Source organism: Protopterus annectens, chromosome 2.part0 (assembly GCF_019279795.1).
Source record: "Protopterus annectens isolate FY-2018-M chromosome 2.part0, PAN1.0, whole genome shotgun sequence".
NCBI classification, from domain to species: domain Eukaryota; kingdom Metazoa; phylum Chordata; order Ceratodontiformes; family Protopteridae; genus Protopterus; species Protopterus annectens.
In genome coordinates, this window is record NC_056728.1 from 74,423,848 (window position 1) to 74,439,743 (window position 15,896).

The 15,896-nt window shown below is 39.4% G+C and overlaps 1 protein-coding gene across 2 annotated transcripts in view; it reads left to right on the top strand.

Annotated features, from left to right (window-relative positions):
* OBSL1 (obscurin like cytoskeletal adaptor 1) overlaps positions 1-15,896 on the top strand; it is a 1,518,259-nt gene that overhangs the window by 681,815 nt on the left and 820,548 nt on the right. For both annotated transcript variants that reach the window (XM_044060562.1, XM_044060561.1), the window contains exon 5: positions 14,352-14,657. In XM_044060562.1, the coding sequence (XP_043916497.1) occupies positions 14,352-14,657 (306 nt within the window). The remainder of the gene's footprint in view (positions 1-14,351; positions 14,658-15,896) is intronic.

The window sequence follows — 15,896 nt, forward strand, 5'->3', positions numbered from 1 at the left end:
CTCATCTCACTGATATGGCCTTGTAAATATTTAATGTAAAATTACATAGTTAGTAAGAACTCATCTGTTTGGAGGGATATTGTGTAATATGTATCGTTTTATGTTGCAAGTTAGATTACAAATGAATATAAGAAGAGACCTGTACTTTTGTGTATTTGTGAAACTCTAAGCTACAGCTTAATGAAAGATCTTCTGTCCATGTGAAACCAAGTGAAAACACCTGCAGGCAACTAGTAAACTTACTATAATTATTTAACCTAAAAACTAATGAATTAATTTAGAGATACATATTTGAATCTCATAAAAAGCATGCAGAATTTGTGACTGAATATATGATCAAGTTATGAAAATTAGTAGAAAATAGTTATTAGGGAAATACAGTACTGTAAATGCAGAGGGACAGTACTGGTGTAAATTTCATAAGTAATGTTTTAGCCATGAAAGCAGCAAACAAAAATGTATAAGAGTTGCTAAGTAAGACAAACTGCCACGGCATGTAACAGAGAGCAAGAAAATAAGTGAAAGGGTGTGGGGTCCATAGGTGATAGTGACAAAGCTAGTGCATGTTACGGGCACCGTTGGTCCATACAGACACTGTTGGTTACAGTGCACAGTACACAGTGCATCTTCTTTTTACCCAGAGGTTGCCACAAAATTGTAATCTAAGCAAGGAATACAAGTGGAATAGCCTGCCCACCCTTCATAGATGTAGCACCATGAGCGCTTGTGCTACAACAGTGTCATCCAGGCAAGGAGCACAAGCAAATCAGCCTGTGCACCCTTTAAGTAAGCAGTGCCACAAGTGTTTGTGCAACAGAAGTGTGATCCTAGCAGGGAGCACAACTATCCAGAGCTGCCTGTGCACCCTTTAAATATGCAGTACCACAAGTGCTTGTGCAACAAAACTGTAATTCTAACAGGGAGCACAACTAGAACAGCCTGTGTACCCTTTAAGTATGCAGTACTACAAGTGTTTGTGCAACAGAAATGCAGTCCTGGCAGGGAGTACAACCAGAGCAGCCTGTGCACCCTTTAAATATGCAGTACCACAAGTGGTTGTGTAACACAGGAGTAATCCTAGCAGGGACCACAAGCACAGCAGCCTGTGCATCCTTTAAATATGCAGTACCAAAAGTGATTGTCCAATAGTGTTTGTGTAACACAGGAGTAATCCTAGCAGGGACCACAAGCACAGCAGCCTGTGCATCCTTTAAATATGCAGTACCAAAAGTGTTTGTCCAATAGAAATGTAGTCCTGGTGGGAGCAGAACCAAAGCAGCCTATGTACCCTTAAAATCTGCAGTACCACAAGTGTTTGTGCAATGCAGGAGTAATCCAAGCAGGGACCACAACCACAGCAGCCTGTGCATCCTTTAAATATGCAGTATTGAAAGTACTTGTATTACAAAAGTGTAATCTTGGCAGGAAGCACAACCATAGCAGCCTGTACATAATTCAAATATGCAGCACCATGAGTGCTTGTGGAACAAAAGTGTCACCCAGGCAGGAAGCACAATCATAGTAGCCTGTGTCCCCTTCAAATATGCAGTACCACAGAAGCAAAAGTGGAATCCTGACAGGCAAAACAATTACAGCAGCCTGTTCACCTTTCACAGGTGTAGTATCATGAGTGCTTGTACCACAAAAGTGTCATCTAGACAGGGAGCAAAGCATAAGCAGCCTGGTTGACTAGTTGTAATATAAGTGTCCAGAAATCTAAAGTCACGAAACACGTTCGGGCAAGGGTGCGTAGCAGTAACTTGAGTGTTTATGTTAGAATTGTACATAAACATAGACAAATATGCATGCATATGCTTATGTACATCTGTGTATGTGATGCATCGAACTGCGTGAATGAAATATTGTGCTATAAAGATAAAGTATACCATTGCATATGGGGCTATTCTGCTGAATACCGTACACAGTTCAAACACGTGTGATCCTTGCATACATTATTACCGTTTTTGTGCACCAGTATGCATTTGTGTCTTAGTACAGCACTCTATTATTTGAGGGAAGTAACTGTCTCGGGGTGGGGGGGATGTAGGTGTGGGATGTACCAGTCAGCAAATAGTAACTAATTTGTAAACACACACTTACTTCATTTGCGAGTGAGATTGTAAACACACACTTACTTCATTTGTGAGTGAGATTGTAAACACACACTTACTTCATTTGCGAGAGAGATTGTAAACACACACTTACTTCACTCCATTTGTGAGAGAGATTGTAAACACACACTCCATTTGTACACACTTACTTCAATTGCGATAATCCATTTGCGAGAGAGATTCCTGCTCTGGACATGATGTGAGCTCACTTCCTTTAAGGTATCCTCCTCACTTACTTCAATTGCTTGCGAGAGAAACACACACCAATTGCTTCCGATAATCCATTTGCGAGACTGGACATGATGTGAGCTCACTTCCTTTAAGGTATCTTTCTTAAAGGAGCCAACACCCTTTAAATACGTACGTTTTTTTTTTTTCAAAAAAGCTACCCCCTTCTAAAAAAGTTGTACTGAAATCAGTACAGTGCGTATGCCTCCCGACGTCCCTGTTCTCTAGAGTCTCTTTGCTCCTTTATCTGATTAAAACCTTCATTTAAAGGCTCACTGCTGTTTTTCTGTTGTGATAAGCATTTTTGTAGTGTTTTCTGCCTAAGTAGTGTATGTAGTAGCTGTAGCATTGTCCATATTCAGAACTGTGTTTCTGGGCCTACTTGTTTGTTTGCAGAGGCTGTGTGCCTGAGTACATTTTCCAGGCCATCTTAGTTTAGAAAAAGCCATTTTACATTTTAGTGAGAGTGTAGTGTTTATGGTCATTGGCTGATTGAGGTTACCTGGACTATGGCTTGGAGTAAGCATCTCAATGGTTCTTTCAAGCTTTTTTTAAAGTTGTTTCAGGTTTCAGCCTCCTGATACTTAAGAAGTTACCTTGTGAGTGTGTCTGCCATTTCACACAGAACTAATTGGAGGAGGGTCACTGAGCAAAACTCTGATCTGTGATATATATAACATTAATTACCCTGCTTTTTGCTTATTTTATTAGTTATCATTTATTCTAAGACATTTATAGCACTTTTATTGTCTCTTGCATACTTTTTACCGTATTTTATAACTATAAACTAATCTACACAGTTGTACTAAAATTGTCTGCCTCACAGGGCCTGATAAATAAGGTTTTTACTGTCACACTGTTTGTAAATCTTTTCTGGCTAGTTTTACTGTGTGTAAGGTATTAACTGGAAATTTTCTCCATTTGTTAAACATCTGTTTGTTCTGATTTCCTGCCAAGCAGTGCATCAAATAACTGCATTAGTTTACCACCCTCCCTTCCTATTGGTGTCTTGTTCTTACACTTGATGGATTTGCAGTTGCCCGCCCCTACTGAAATTTGATCTGGGATACTCCTACTAGTCTAGTGTCATTAGGTCATTCTACCTAATACAGGGAGAACATTTGAGATGGCCAACCCACTTAGTTTCTTAACCTTGAATTAAAAAAAAAAAACTTTGTTAGAATGTTCCTGTGTTCTGACTGAGTGTGCTTCTCAGCTGATAAGTATATATTTTGGCATTTTTTAGCTGTTCAGAGTTAAATAAAACAATAATTGAATTCACTTCAGAACACATTTGAGTAAATTGCATTTATTTAAACTGTATTTGCTTTAATACTGCTATACACTCAAGTGTGCTACCTTGCACTGCCCTTGAATTATTTTTAGTGCTGTTTTAGCTGCTTTTCTGTAAACAAACAAAAAAAAAAATTCTAAGCTTTTTTTCTGCCTTTCCTGTAACTAGTCTAGTCCAGATACATATTTGCTGTATCCAGGACTGTTTGTAAGCTTCTGATTCCCCCAAGCCTTTCTGTGTTGGAGGGAAGCCTTCTAGCTTATCAGTGGGAGTTGTAAGCACTAGGTAGCCTATCTACCACAAGAGGAGTGGTTTCTGGCCCAGAAATTGTAGTTTGTTGGCCATTTGAGCAGTTTTTCCATCTCCTTCAACTTTCTGGTTTAAAAGCCCGCGTTTGCACTTTTCCCACCTTTCCTGTAACTAGTCTAGTCCAGATACAGATTTGCTGTATCTAGGACTGTATGTAAGCTTCTGAGCCCCCAAGCATTTCTGTGTTGGAGAGAAGCCTTCTAGGTTATCAGTGGGAGTGGTAAGCACTAGGTAGCCTATCTACCAGAAGAGGAGTGGTTTCTGGCCCAGAAATTGTAGTTTAATGGCCGTTTGGGCAGTTTTTCCATCTCTTACAACTTTCTGGTTTAAAAGCCCACATTTGTGCTTTTTTCCTGCCTTTCCTGTAACTATTCTAGTCCAGACACATATTTGCTATATCCAGGACTGTTTGTAAGCTTCTGAGCAGTGCCAAAGTCTGCTTTTCAATTTTTCCCTTAGATCTGCTAGTTCCCTCCTGTCCTGCACTTTTACTAGCTTATTAGTCTAGCACTTTACCAGACTTCTTGTAACAATTATTGTAGCATACAAAAGTGCTAGAAGCACTAAACATTGTACAAGGAAACATCTCAAGTAATTATTATTAATGCCCACCCCTCCAGGCATGTTTAAAAGTCAGTTCCCTGTTGTTGTTGTGTCTTTCGGCTTTTCCTGGTTAGGGGTCGCAACAGTGGAACTCTGGTCTGCTAATGATTGGTAGTTGATTTTTACGTGCTGAGTTACCAGCCCTGATGCAAAACCTTCAATGAAGGTACGCCCATTCATGCATGTCTCCACGCAGAAGACACTCTAGCTGAGAATCGAACCGTCAGCGTCTTACTGTGAGGCGACAATGCTACCGCAGCATCACCACCGTGGATGTACTTTCTCCAATTAATCTGGTGAACTTGGGCATCCTGAGGCAATGTAGCAACTGCCTCATGTACACTGACCACCCCCTCCTCTTACCTCCCAACACTCAGACTTGTGAGAGATGCACTTATATATCTAAATTGGTAGCCACGCACTCTCCAGTCAAGACTGGAATAGCTGGTCAAGAGGAAAAGGTCAACACTTGCACCACACCACATGGAACACATAGCCCTACAGAACACACACCAACACTCCCCTCACATAAAAACACAAACCACACACCCACCTTCATGGAGGCTCTCAATAAAAATCTACTCAGACAGCAGAGACCTCCAAGGCAGAAACACACTCGACCACCACAACACAACACTAATCACGAGACACACAACTCTCCTAAACAGTGTGCCACTGAACCAAAGCCCCGAAGGCAAAACAGCATGCCCAACACACTAGTCATAGGTGACTCGACAGTGAGGCACATTGATGTCCCACTCACTAGGTTGAATAAGGAGAAAGTAACAGTCAGCTGCCTGTCAGGCACCAGGATCCACCACATAATGCATGCACTCAGGTCCCCCAACAACAGGTACAAATATGACTCTGTCATTGTACATGTGGGTGTGAATGACCTGAGATGTACCTCCCTGAACTACATTAAAAGACACATGGAGGAGCTCTCGGATTATGTATCCCAGGCGGGTATGACCCTAGCCCTGAGCAGCATCCTACAATCACCCAGAATGATATCACAGTACAAGCCAGAAAATGATTGATTTCAACAATTGGATAAGTTTCTGGTGTCATTCTAAGGGGATCCAATATCTGTCTGCCTGGGATGACATGATTGACAGACCTCGATGTTTTGCCAGAGATGGCCTGCATCTGTCACCTCTGGGCTTCCGGATACTGACCAAGACTCTTGCCAACCCTATAGTGCCTTTTTAGGTAGTGTTCCAAAGACTAAATTACCACCATAACAGCTACAAACAAATGCAATCTGAGGGTATGCTTGAAGCCTAAATCTCAAAATGCACTAGCTCGAAGCACTCCTTAAAATGGAGAGCATTGACATTTGTGCCGTAACAGAGATCTGGTTCAAGGCAGCAGAAAGCACTCCTGCACTACTAGGCTATAACTCATTCCACACCTTTTGGCCCCAGAACTTGGACCGAAGCCCCAAAGGTGGTGGTGTTTCCATATTTATAAAGGATGCACACACCTCCAGACTAGTAGCCCAACATAACACATCTGAGATACTTCAGGTGCAGCTAACATTGGGTAAGACAGCGATTCAGGTCGTAGCCTGCTGTAGGTCCCCAACCATGTCCCTAGACTCAGACTCCACATTCTTAAGCACCCTGGAGAATATTAGGGACCAACTTAACACTCTCATACTGGGTGACTTCAACTACCCCTCCATTAACTGGGAAAACTACTCATGTAGGAATACACTTGCTTAATGTTTCCTGGAATTCATTAATTCCAATGCCCTGGACCAGCTCGTTCTTACCTGACTAGAGGTAGCAACATCCTTGACCTGGTCATTACTAACATGGACGGCCCTTGCTCTACACCGGTAGTCAACTCCTCCCTGGTTAGATCTGACCACAAACTAATCACCTTGGAAATCCACATCCCTTCCACCCCACCCCCCCCCCCCCCACAAAGGTAACCACCGTGACAAACTTCTCCAAAGCTAACTTTGCGCTCCTAAAAACAGAGGTGACTAACTTCATGGCACCCATACAAATGGAGAATAGTTGCATGACCACCGAATCATACAGCAATGCTTTGTACTAACACGAACACAAATACATGGATCTTGCCATACCCAATAGAACCAAGATGCTCTCCTCCAAAAAAAAAAGAAGCCAATCTGGTGGTCCCCTGCCATAAACAACCTCTACAACAGAAGGAGGAAACTGATGTGGAACAAGGTGAAGTCCCAAGACTGGAAAAACTCCCTTATCAGCCTCAAAAAAAGGTGAGATCCCTCATCAAATCCTCTAAAGCTAGCTATGAAAACAGAATTGCAGCAGATAGTAAAGTCAACCACAAGGCTTTCTTTAGTTATGTAACGAATCTCCATGGCAATACCCATATTTGCTCTGAGCTATTGCACAATAGTACCTCCTATACCAAGCCAACAGATATTGGCAATATACTGGCTGACAGATTCAGTGCCAACTTTACCCCTCTCCCCCCCAAAGGACCGGCCACAATACCAGTAGATTGCCTGGCACCCAGTATTACTGCTGCACAGGTTAAAACAGCATTGTCCAAGGCCAAGAATACAGCTTCTATGGGACCTGACAATATCCCTGGCTGTGTTCTACCTGAACTACAGAGTGAACTGGCACCTCACCTGTGTGCCATTTTCAATCACAGCCTCACCTCAGGCTTTGTCCCTACCAAATGTCGCACTGCTACAGTCCGTCTCCACAAAGGAGGAGCAACTACAGACCCTGGGAACTATCACCCCATTAGCCTGACAAGCCTGATATGCAAAGCTATGGAACGCATCATCCTGGACCTAGTAAACAAGGATATAGGGAATCTCCAAACTCTGGATCCCACACACTTTGGTTTTTGTGAAGGGTAGATCATGCCTGCTCAACTTGGTCAATTTCTTTGAGTCAGTCACCAGAGCTGTGGATGAAGGCAAGGTGGTTCATACAGCCTACCTTGAAGTGGCCAAGGCCTTTGATACCATTCCACACTCAGGAATCATAGAAAAACTCACTAGGCTAGGCATCAACCCCTATAGCACTAGATGGGTTGTAAACTGGCTCACAGGTAGAACCCACAGTATGAACGTTGCTGATTCCAAGTCAGACTGCTGACCAGTCATGAGTGGAGTCCCACAGGGTTTGGTTCTGGGTCCTCTCCTATTTGGTATCTATTTCTCTGAAGTCCAGGCCAACACAAAGGGACTCTGGCTGACAAAGTTCACAGACAATTGCAAGTTGGGAGCTATTATCAACTCCCCAAGTGATGTTGACATCCTACAGAAAGGCTTCACTGAGACCAACGACTGGTGTCAGAACCATGGTCTTAAGCTCAGCGCCAAAAAATGTGTCATCATCCCTTTTGGGAAAAAAACAATTCCCATGAATTGCCACATCGATGGTAGTCTACTGAACACAGAAGACGTTATAAGAGATCTGGGAACACAGGTTGACAGCAACCTCTTTTTTGACCACCACATTGTCACTGTGGTCAGAAAGTCCTTCTATGTGGCAAATCTCATTACTAAGGGTTTTGCATCCAAGAAGAAAGAGGTCATTGTCTCCCACTACTTTTCCCTCATTAGGCCAATCATTGAGTACAATGCCCCATTTGGCACGTACCTCACTAAATACCTGCAACAACTGGAGAGGCTGGAAAAGTATCTCATTGTCCTATATGGACAGACTCAAAAAACTCCAACTATTCTGTGTCTCATATCGCCTACTTAGAGGCAATATCTGCTTGACTTACAAAGCCATGTCTGACCCAGCTCTGTTAGAAATGCTACATCTAAAGAAATCCCAATCCCTCTGCACCACACACTCCAGAGATCTCAACCTCATTACCACAATTAACAGAACATGCTGGAGGGGCAGGTTCATAACCCAGAGACTGTCCATGCTGTGGAATAGACTTCCCATACATGTCAAGCAGAGCACCTCACTTGCCCTCTTCAAGAGAAATCTTGATGAGTGGATGGTTCAGTGGCTCTACTCGACAGAGGCACTAGGAACTAAGGTTGGGTGGCACGATGTCAGGGTAATCCTATGGGCTAGGCTGGTTAAGGCTCCAGGGCCATTAGCCTGGTACACACCTATGAACCTATGGTTTTCAAAACTTTTTAAGAGAACTGTGGTCTGATAATTGAATGGTTGCTGAATCTTTGACACTAACTAATGCTCTAAATTCAAATTGTGTTAAACCAAACAATATTTTTTTTACTATGGGCCTTATTAGCAATTGCTAGGAAAGTAATCATGTTTAACTGTAAAAGTGAAAATGAACCAACTTTCAAGACTTGCTTAGATTTAGCCACTTTTGTTTGTAATAAATAAATCACTATTATCTCAAACAGGTCTAAATCAAAATGTAGCCACTGGCAAAATACTTTATTACTGAAGAAATACAGTAATTAGCCTACTCTTCATAATTTATTGTGAAGTACAACTCAATTGTATACACATTTAAGATTTTAAAAATATTTTTAGCATTTGTAAATATATTGTTTGATTATGTTATGTTATTGTTGAAAAAAAACAGAGGTGAGTAATTACTGCACTGTGTGAAACAGTATAGAAATGGGAAAATCTGTGTGTGGATGCCAGAAAGTGTGGTTGAATAAGATGGCTGAATGAAGAAGAATGGATTATAGGCTGAAACATAGCATGCAGGCTATAAAATGAGCAAGCATCATTGTCCTTATGGTGCATATGCATAAGGTTTTGTGTATGAAGCTTTAAAAATGTACCCTGACATACATTAAAAGTCTTGAAAATGTACTTTAAATTAATTATGTGATTACATGGCCACCAAAGATGTTAGTAAATGAGTTTGGTGTATGTGTTTGGTGTCCCAGAATGTTTTTCCTTGGGAAGAAAGAATCTATTTTTTTATACTTGCCAGATAGCCAAAGACTTGTTATGCATATAATAAAAATTGTTTTTAAGTGTGATTGTAGTAAGCAGTTATTTTTACTGTGGGAAAATGGGTCATATTATTAGACTCTCATATGAAATGAAACATAATTTGATTAATAAGAAAGGACTTGAGTCTAAAATTTGTAATAAAACAATTTATTCTAAAAAAAATGTTTATCTAAAAAGGAAAGTGCAGAGCATTGTGGAAAAATAGAGAAAGTTAATTACAAGTAGCTTAGATTGAAAAAATGATACATTGAATGTAGAAGTAAGTACTAGTATTAAACAGAATGAGGGAAATGTATGAGTTATAAAAATTGTAGGAAGGAGCAGATGAACAAAATGGAAAATACGTGAAGATTATGGTACAGATATTTCTATATTTTCTCAGAAAAGAAAAATGCTAAAATAAAGGTGTCTGAACATAAAATTAGAATTGAATAATAAGAGATCTCTTTCTACAAAATGACTAAAGCAGGAAAAGATGATAAATGGAGAGTAAAAGTAGGACATCAAATGCATGTAATGTTTAACACTAGAACTCTTAATGTTAGATGAAGTTAGTAAAGAAAGAAATGTTTTTTCATGACTTGAAAAATGATTTTTTATAAGTGCTACATATCACACATGGGGAAATAATAAAAAGTGAAATACAGCTCTACTGCCCTAATCTTTTAGGAAGACCATGGGCACCCTAGTGTAATTTTCAGACTCATAAGGGTGAGTCCCAGCATCGTAAAAAGTCTGAAAATATAGGAGAAGCACATGTTTTGAAGATCACTGTTCTCTTTTAAAAGTTGCTTTTATGCTAGGGGATGTCTCCCTCCACCCATCAAATGCACTGAAGTGATATATACTAACTCTGAGATTGCCATACCACAGAGAAAAATATTCCAAGAAAAAGAAATCTTGGCCTCAATATGGAGGTCTGTGTTTTTAGTCATTCAGTCTCACTGCTATTCCAGGACTCACACTGCTGAGTCAGAATATCAGATGGTTACCAAAATGATAATAGAAACTGGATGCAGGAACTGCAAGCACTCATTTTTGCCGTCTAAGTTAAGTGTGCATTTCAGAAATATTGGATATAAGAAAATTTGCCAGTTCATTGTGACAAGGTGTAATGTGAATGTGTGAGATACAGATGGCTTAATACATGATGAGAAAGATGCATTTGCTTATTTTTGTACATTTTCCTTTAATTTTAACTATTTATATGACATTTTTTCCATTTTTTTAACAAATGCAGATAACCATATTTGCCTTTAGTCATTTTTTTCTTACTATGGAATTGCTCTACAGCTCAGTTGTTGGTTTGTTCAGCTGCCAGGTCTCATTCCTTAATTCTTATTGGACATTTTATCATGGTGAGACCTCATTGCTTACTGGGTGAATACCACAATTTATGGCATACTTTATTATACTGTATTGGGCTGTGTTATAGCACACTATACTATACTCTCCTATACTATACTACTATACTATAATATACTATACTATATTATACTGTATTGTACCGTATTGTGCTATAGTGTATTGGACTAATTATTATTTATGTACACAATAAACAATGTTGTTTTATCTTATCTTTAGCGTTACATTACAGCCCACCCAGTTCTCCAGTAGGGGTAGTGTATTGGACTAATTGTCATTTATGTACACAATAAACAGTTTTGTTTTATCTTATCTTTAGCGTTACATTACAGCCCACCCAGTTCTCCAGTAGGGGTAGTGTATTGGACTAACTGTCATTTATATACACAATAAACAATGTTGTTTTATCTTATCTTTAGCGTTACATTACAGCCCACCCAGTTCTCCAGTAGGGGTAGTGTATTGGACTAATTGTCATTTATGTACACAATAAACAGTTTTGTTTTATCTTATCTTTAGCGTTACATTACAGCCCACCCAGTTCTCCATAAGGGGTAGTGTATTGGGCTAACTGTCATTTATATACACAATAAACAATGTTGTTTTATCTTATCTTTAGCGGTACATTACAGCCCACCCACTTCCCCAGTAGGGGTAGTGTATTGGACTAATTGTCACTTATATACACAACAAACAATGTTGTTTTATCTTATCTTTAGCGTTACATTACAGCCCACCCAGTTCTTCAGTAGGGGTAGTGTATTGGACTAATTGTCATTTATATACACAATAAACAATGTTGTTTTATCTTATCTTTAGCGTTACATTACAGCCCACCCAGTTCCCCAGTAGGGGTAGTGTATTGGACTAACTGTCATTTATATACACAATAAACAATGTTGTTTTATCTTACCTTTAGCGTTACATTACAGCCCACCCAGTTCTCCAGTAGGGGTAGTGTATTGGACTAACTGTCATTTATATACACAATAAACAATGTTGTTTTATCTTACCTTTAGCGTTACATTACAGCCCACCCAGTTCTCCAGTAGGGGTAGTGTATTGGACTAACTGTCATTTATATACACAATAAACAATGTTGTTTTATCTTACCTTTAGCGTTACATTACAGCCCACCCAGTTCTCCAGTAGGGGTAGTGTATTGGACTAATTGTCATTTATATACACAATAAACAATGTTGTTTTATCTTACCTTTAGCGTTACATTACAGCCCACCCAGTTCTCTAGTAGGGGTAGTGTATTGGACTAATTGTCATTTATATACACAACAAACAATGTTGTTTTATCTTATCTTTAGCGTTACATTACAGCCCACCCAGTTTTCCAGTAGGGGTAGTGTATTGGACTAACTGTCATTTATATACACAATAAACAATGTTGTTTTATCTTACCTTTAGCATTACATTACAGCCCACCCAGTTCTCCAGTAGGGGTAGTGTATTGGACTAACTGTCATTTATATACACAATAAACAATGTTGTTTTATCTTACCTTTAGCGTTACATTACAGCCCACCCAGTTCTCCAGTAGGGGTAGTGTATTGGACTAATTGTCATTTATATACACAATAAACAATGTTGTTTTATCTTATCTTTAGCGTTACATTACAGCCCACCCAGTTCTCCAGTAGGGGTAGTGTATTGGGCTAATTGTCATTTATGTACACAATAAACAGTTTTGTTTTATCTTATCTTTAGCGTTACATTACAGCCCACCCAGTTCTCCAGTAGGGGTAGTGTATTGGACTAACTGTCATTTATATACACAATAAACAATGTTGTTTTATCTTATCATTAGCGTTACATTACAGCCCACCCAGTTCTCCAGTAGGGGTAGTGTATTGGACTAATTGTCATTTATGTACACAATAAACAGTTTTGTTTTATCTTATCTTTAGCGTTACATTACAGCCCACCCAGTTCTCCAGAAGGGGTAGTGTATTGGGCTAACTGTCATTTATATACACAATAAACAATGTTGTTTTATCTTACCTTTAGCGGTACATTACAGCCCACCCACTTCCCCAGTAGGGGTAGTGTATTGGACTAATTGTCACTTATATACACAACAAACAATGTTGTTTTATCTTATCTTTAGCGTTACATTACAGCCCACCCAGTTCTTCAGTAGGGGTAGTGTATTGGACTAATTGTCATTTATATACACAATAAACAATGTTGTTTTATCTTATCTTTAGCGTTACATTACAGCCCACCCAGTTCCCCAGTAAGGGTAGTGTATTGGACTAACTGTCATTTATATACACAATAAACAATGTTGTTTTATCTTACCTTTAGCGTTACATTACAGCCCACCCAGTTCTCCAGTAGGGGTAGTGTATTGGACTAACTGTCATTTATATACACAATAAACAATGTTGTTTTATCTTACCTTTAGCGTTACATTACAGCCCACCCAGTTCTCCAGTAGGGGTAGTGTATTGGACTAACTGTCATTTATATACACAATAAACAATGCTGTTTTATCTTACCTTTAGCGTTACATTACAGCCCACCCAGTTCTCCAGTAGGGGTAGTGTATTGGACTAATTGTCATTTATATACACAATAAACAATGTTGTTTTATCTTACCTTTAGCGTTACATTACAGCCCACCCAGTTCTCTAGTAGGGGTAGTGTATTGGACTTATTGTCATTTATATACACAACAAACAATGTTGTTTTATCTTATCTTTAGCGTTACATTACAGCCCACCCAGTTCTCCAGTAGGGGTAGTGTACTGGACTAATTGTCATTTATATACACAATAAACAATGTTGTTTTATCTTACCTTTAGCGTTACATTACAGCCCACCCAGTTCCCCAGTAGGGGTAGTGTATTGGACTAACTGTCATTTATGTACACAATAAACAATGTTGTTTTATCCTATCTTTAGTGTTACATTACAGCCCACCCAGTTCCCCAGTAGGGGTAGTGTATTGGACTAACTGTCATTTATATACACAATAAACAATGTTGTTTTATCTTACCTTTAGCGTTACATTACAGCCCACCCAGTTCTCCAGTAGGGGTAGTGTATTGGACTAACTGTCATTTATATACACAATAAACAATGTTGTTTTATCTTACCTTTAGCGTTACATTACAGCCCACCTAGTTCTCCAGTAGGGGTAGTGTATTGGACTAATTGTCATTTATATACACAACAAACAATGTTGTTTTATCTTATCTTTAGCGTTACATTACAGCCCACCCAGTTCTCCAGTAGGGGTAGTGTATTGGACTAATTGTCATTTATATACACAATAAACAATGTTGTTTTATCTTATCTTTAGCGTTACATTACAGCCCACCCAGTTCCCCAGTAGGGGTAGTGTATTGGACTAACTGTCATTTATGTACACAATAAACAATGTTGTTTTATCTTATCTTTAGCGTTACATTACAGCCTACCCAGTTCCTCAGAAGGGTTAGTGTATTGGACTAACTGTCATTTATCTACACAATAAACAATGTTGTTTTATCTTATCTTTAGCGTTACATTACAGCCCACCCAGTTCCCCAGTAGGGGTGAAGATGAATACACAACGAGGAAATGCAGCTTTGCTGACTTGGTTTCCAGCATCTGATGCCAAACAGAACTCGGCTACCAGCTATATCATTGAACGTCAAGAAAGTGGAATGGAAGAGTGGGTCCAGTGCCTCACAACAGACTCTGCTTCTACAGTGGAAATTCTGGGAGATAGTGTTCCTGCTGAAGGAGAGTACAAATTCCGAATCTGTGCACTCAACAAGTATGGAAAAAGCGGGCATGTTGAATTTCCTGGTGCAGTGCATCTTGGTAAGTGCGTGATTCATTTTTACTATCAAAAATGGTTTTGGGTAAATAAATTCTAGGCTGTATGTGTATGTATGTATTAGACACAAAGTGCTCTTCTCTGGTCATTCCTGAGTTAACTTATGTGGCTGGAATTATGAGCTCTTATCACCAATCTATGGCAAAACAGCATGCTTATCCTCACATCACATATCTGTCCTCCCTCTTCTGTAACCAGGTCTTATTTTGTCCATCTGAGGAAGGATTACAGGACCTGTTTTTCTTTGGTCCCATATAAGGCTTTGGATAGATGTAGTTCTGTCTTAATAAGTTTTGGATAATCTTTGCCTTTTTATTACATGTAATCCTTGCATTTGTAATGTAGAAATAGCTGGATAGGAACTTCAGCCTACATTTAATGACAGCTGCATTTCTAGGAATTTCCATTATTCACTGCTCTAGATGAGAAAGGATTTTGGAGAGATAGCTATCTCTTTTAGATCTGGGTTCCTATTATGTGATTGACGTTCTGATACTTCGAACACAACAATATCGAACGTATCTGTTCAAAGTTTCAAAACTTCAAACACGGAAAAAAAAAGCTGCAACAGTAAACTAACTGTTACAAGCAGGGGGGCAAGCCCCCCCCTGCAACACCCCCCACTCTTTAAATATACCAACTCCGAGATCGCACTACAGTGCAGTAAAGGAAAATATTCCCTTTCTGCACTATAGTGTGGTCTCGGAGTTGGTATATTTAAAGAGCAGGAGGTGTGGGGAGTGCAGGAGGGCTTGCCCCCCTGCTTGCAACAGTTAGTTTACTGTTGCATCTTTTATTTTTTTTTTTGTGTGTGTGTTTGAATTTCAACAAGTTCGACTACATGGTTTTGACCATATAGGGTTCAAACTTGTTGAAGTTCGATAATGTAATAGGAACCCTTTAGATCTGCAGTTCATGTGGCCCATGTTATTAGTAGGAATGCTAACACTTTCAAGTATTTTAAGGTTTCAGAAATAAACAGTAGGTTTCTTCTCTTCTGTTAGCTATAGAGCTGTGAGAGAGCTTTCTAATAAAAATTCTCCAATTTCCCTCACATGTTTATGTTAAGCAGTTGTAGCCTGTAAGCACTCGATGACTTACATTGATGAGGAATCAGTGACACTCACTCATGTATTACTCAGTGTTATGCAATGATTTCTGTTAGTTCAGATGATTAATTCTACATCCCATTGTTTGAGCAATACTCTGAACTTGACAATTCA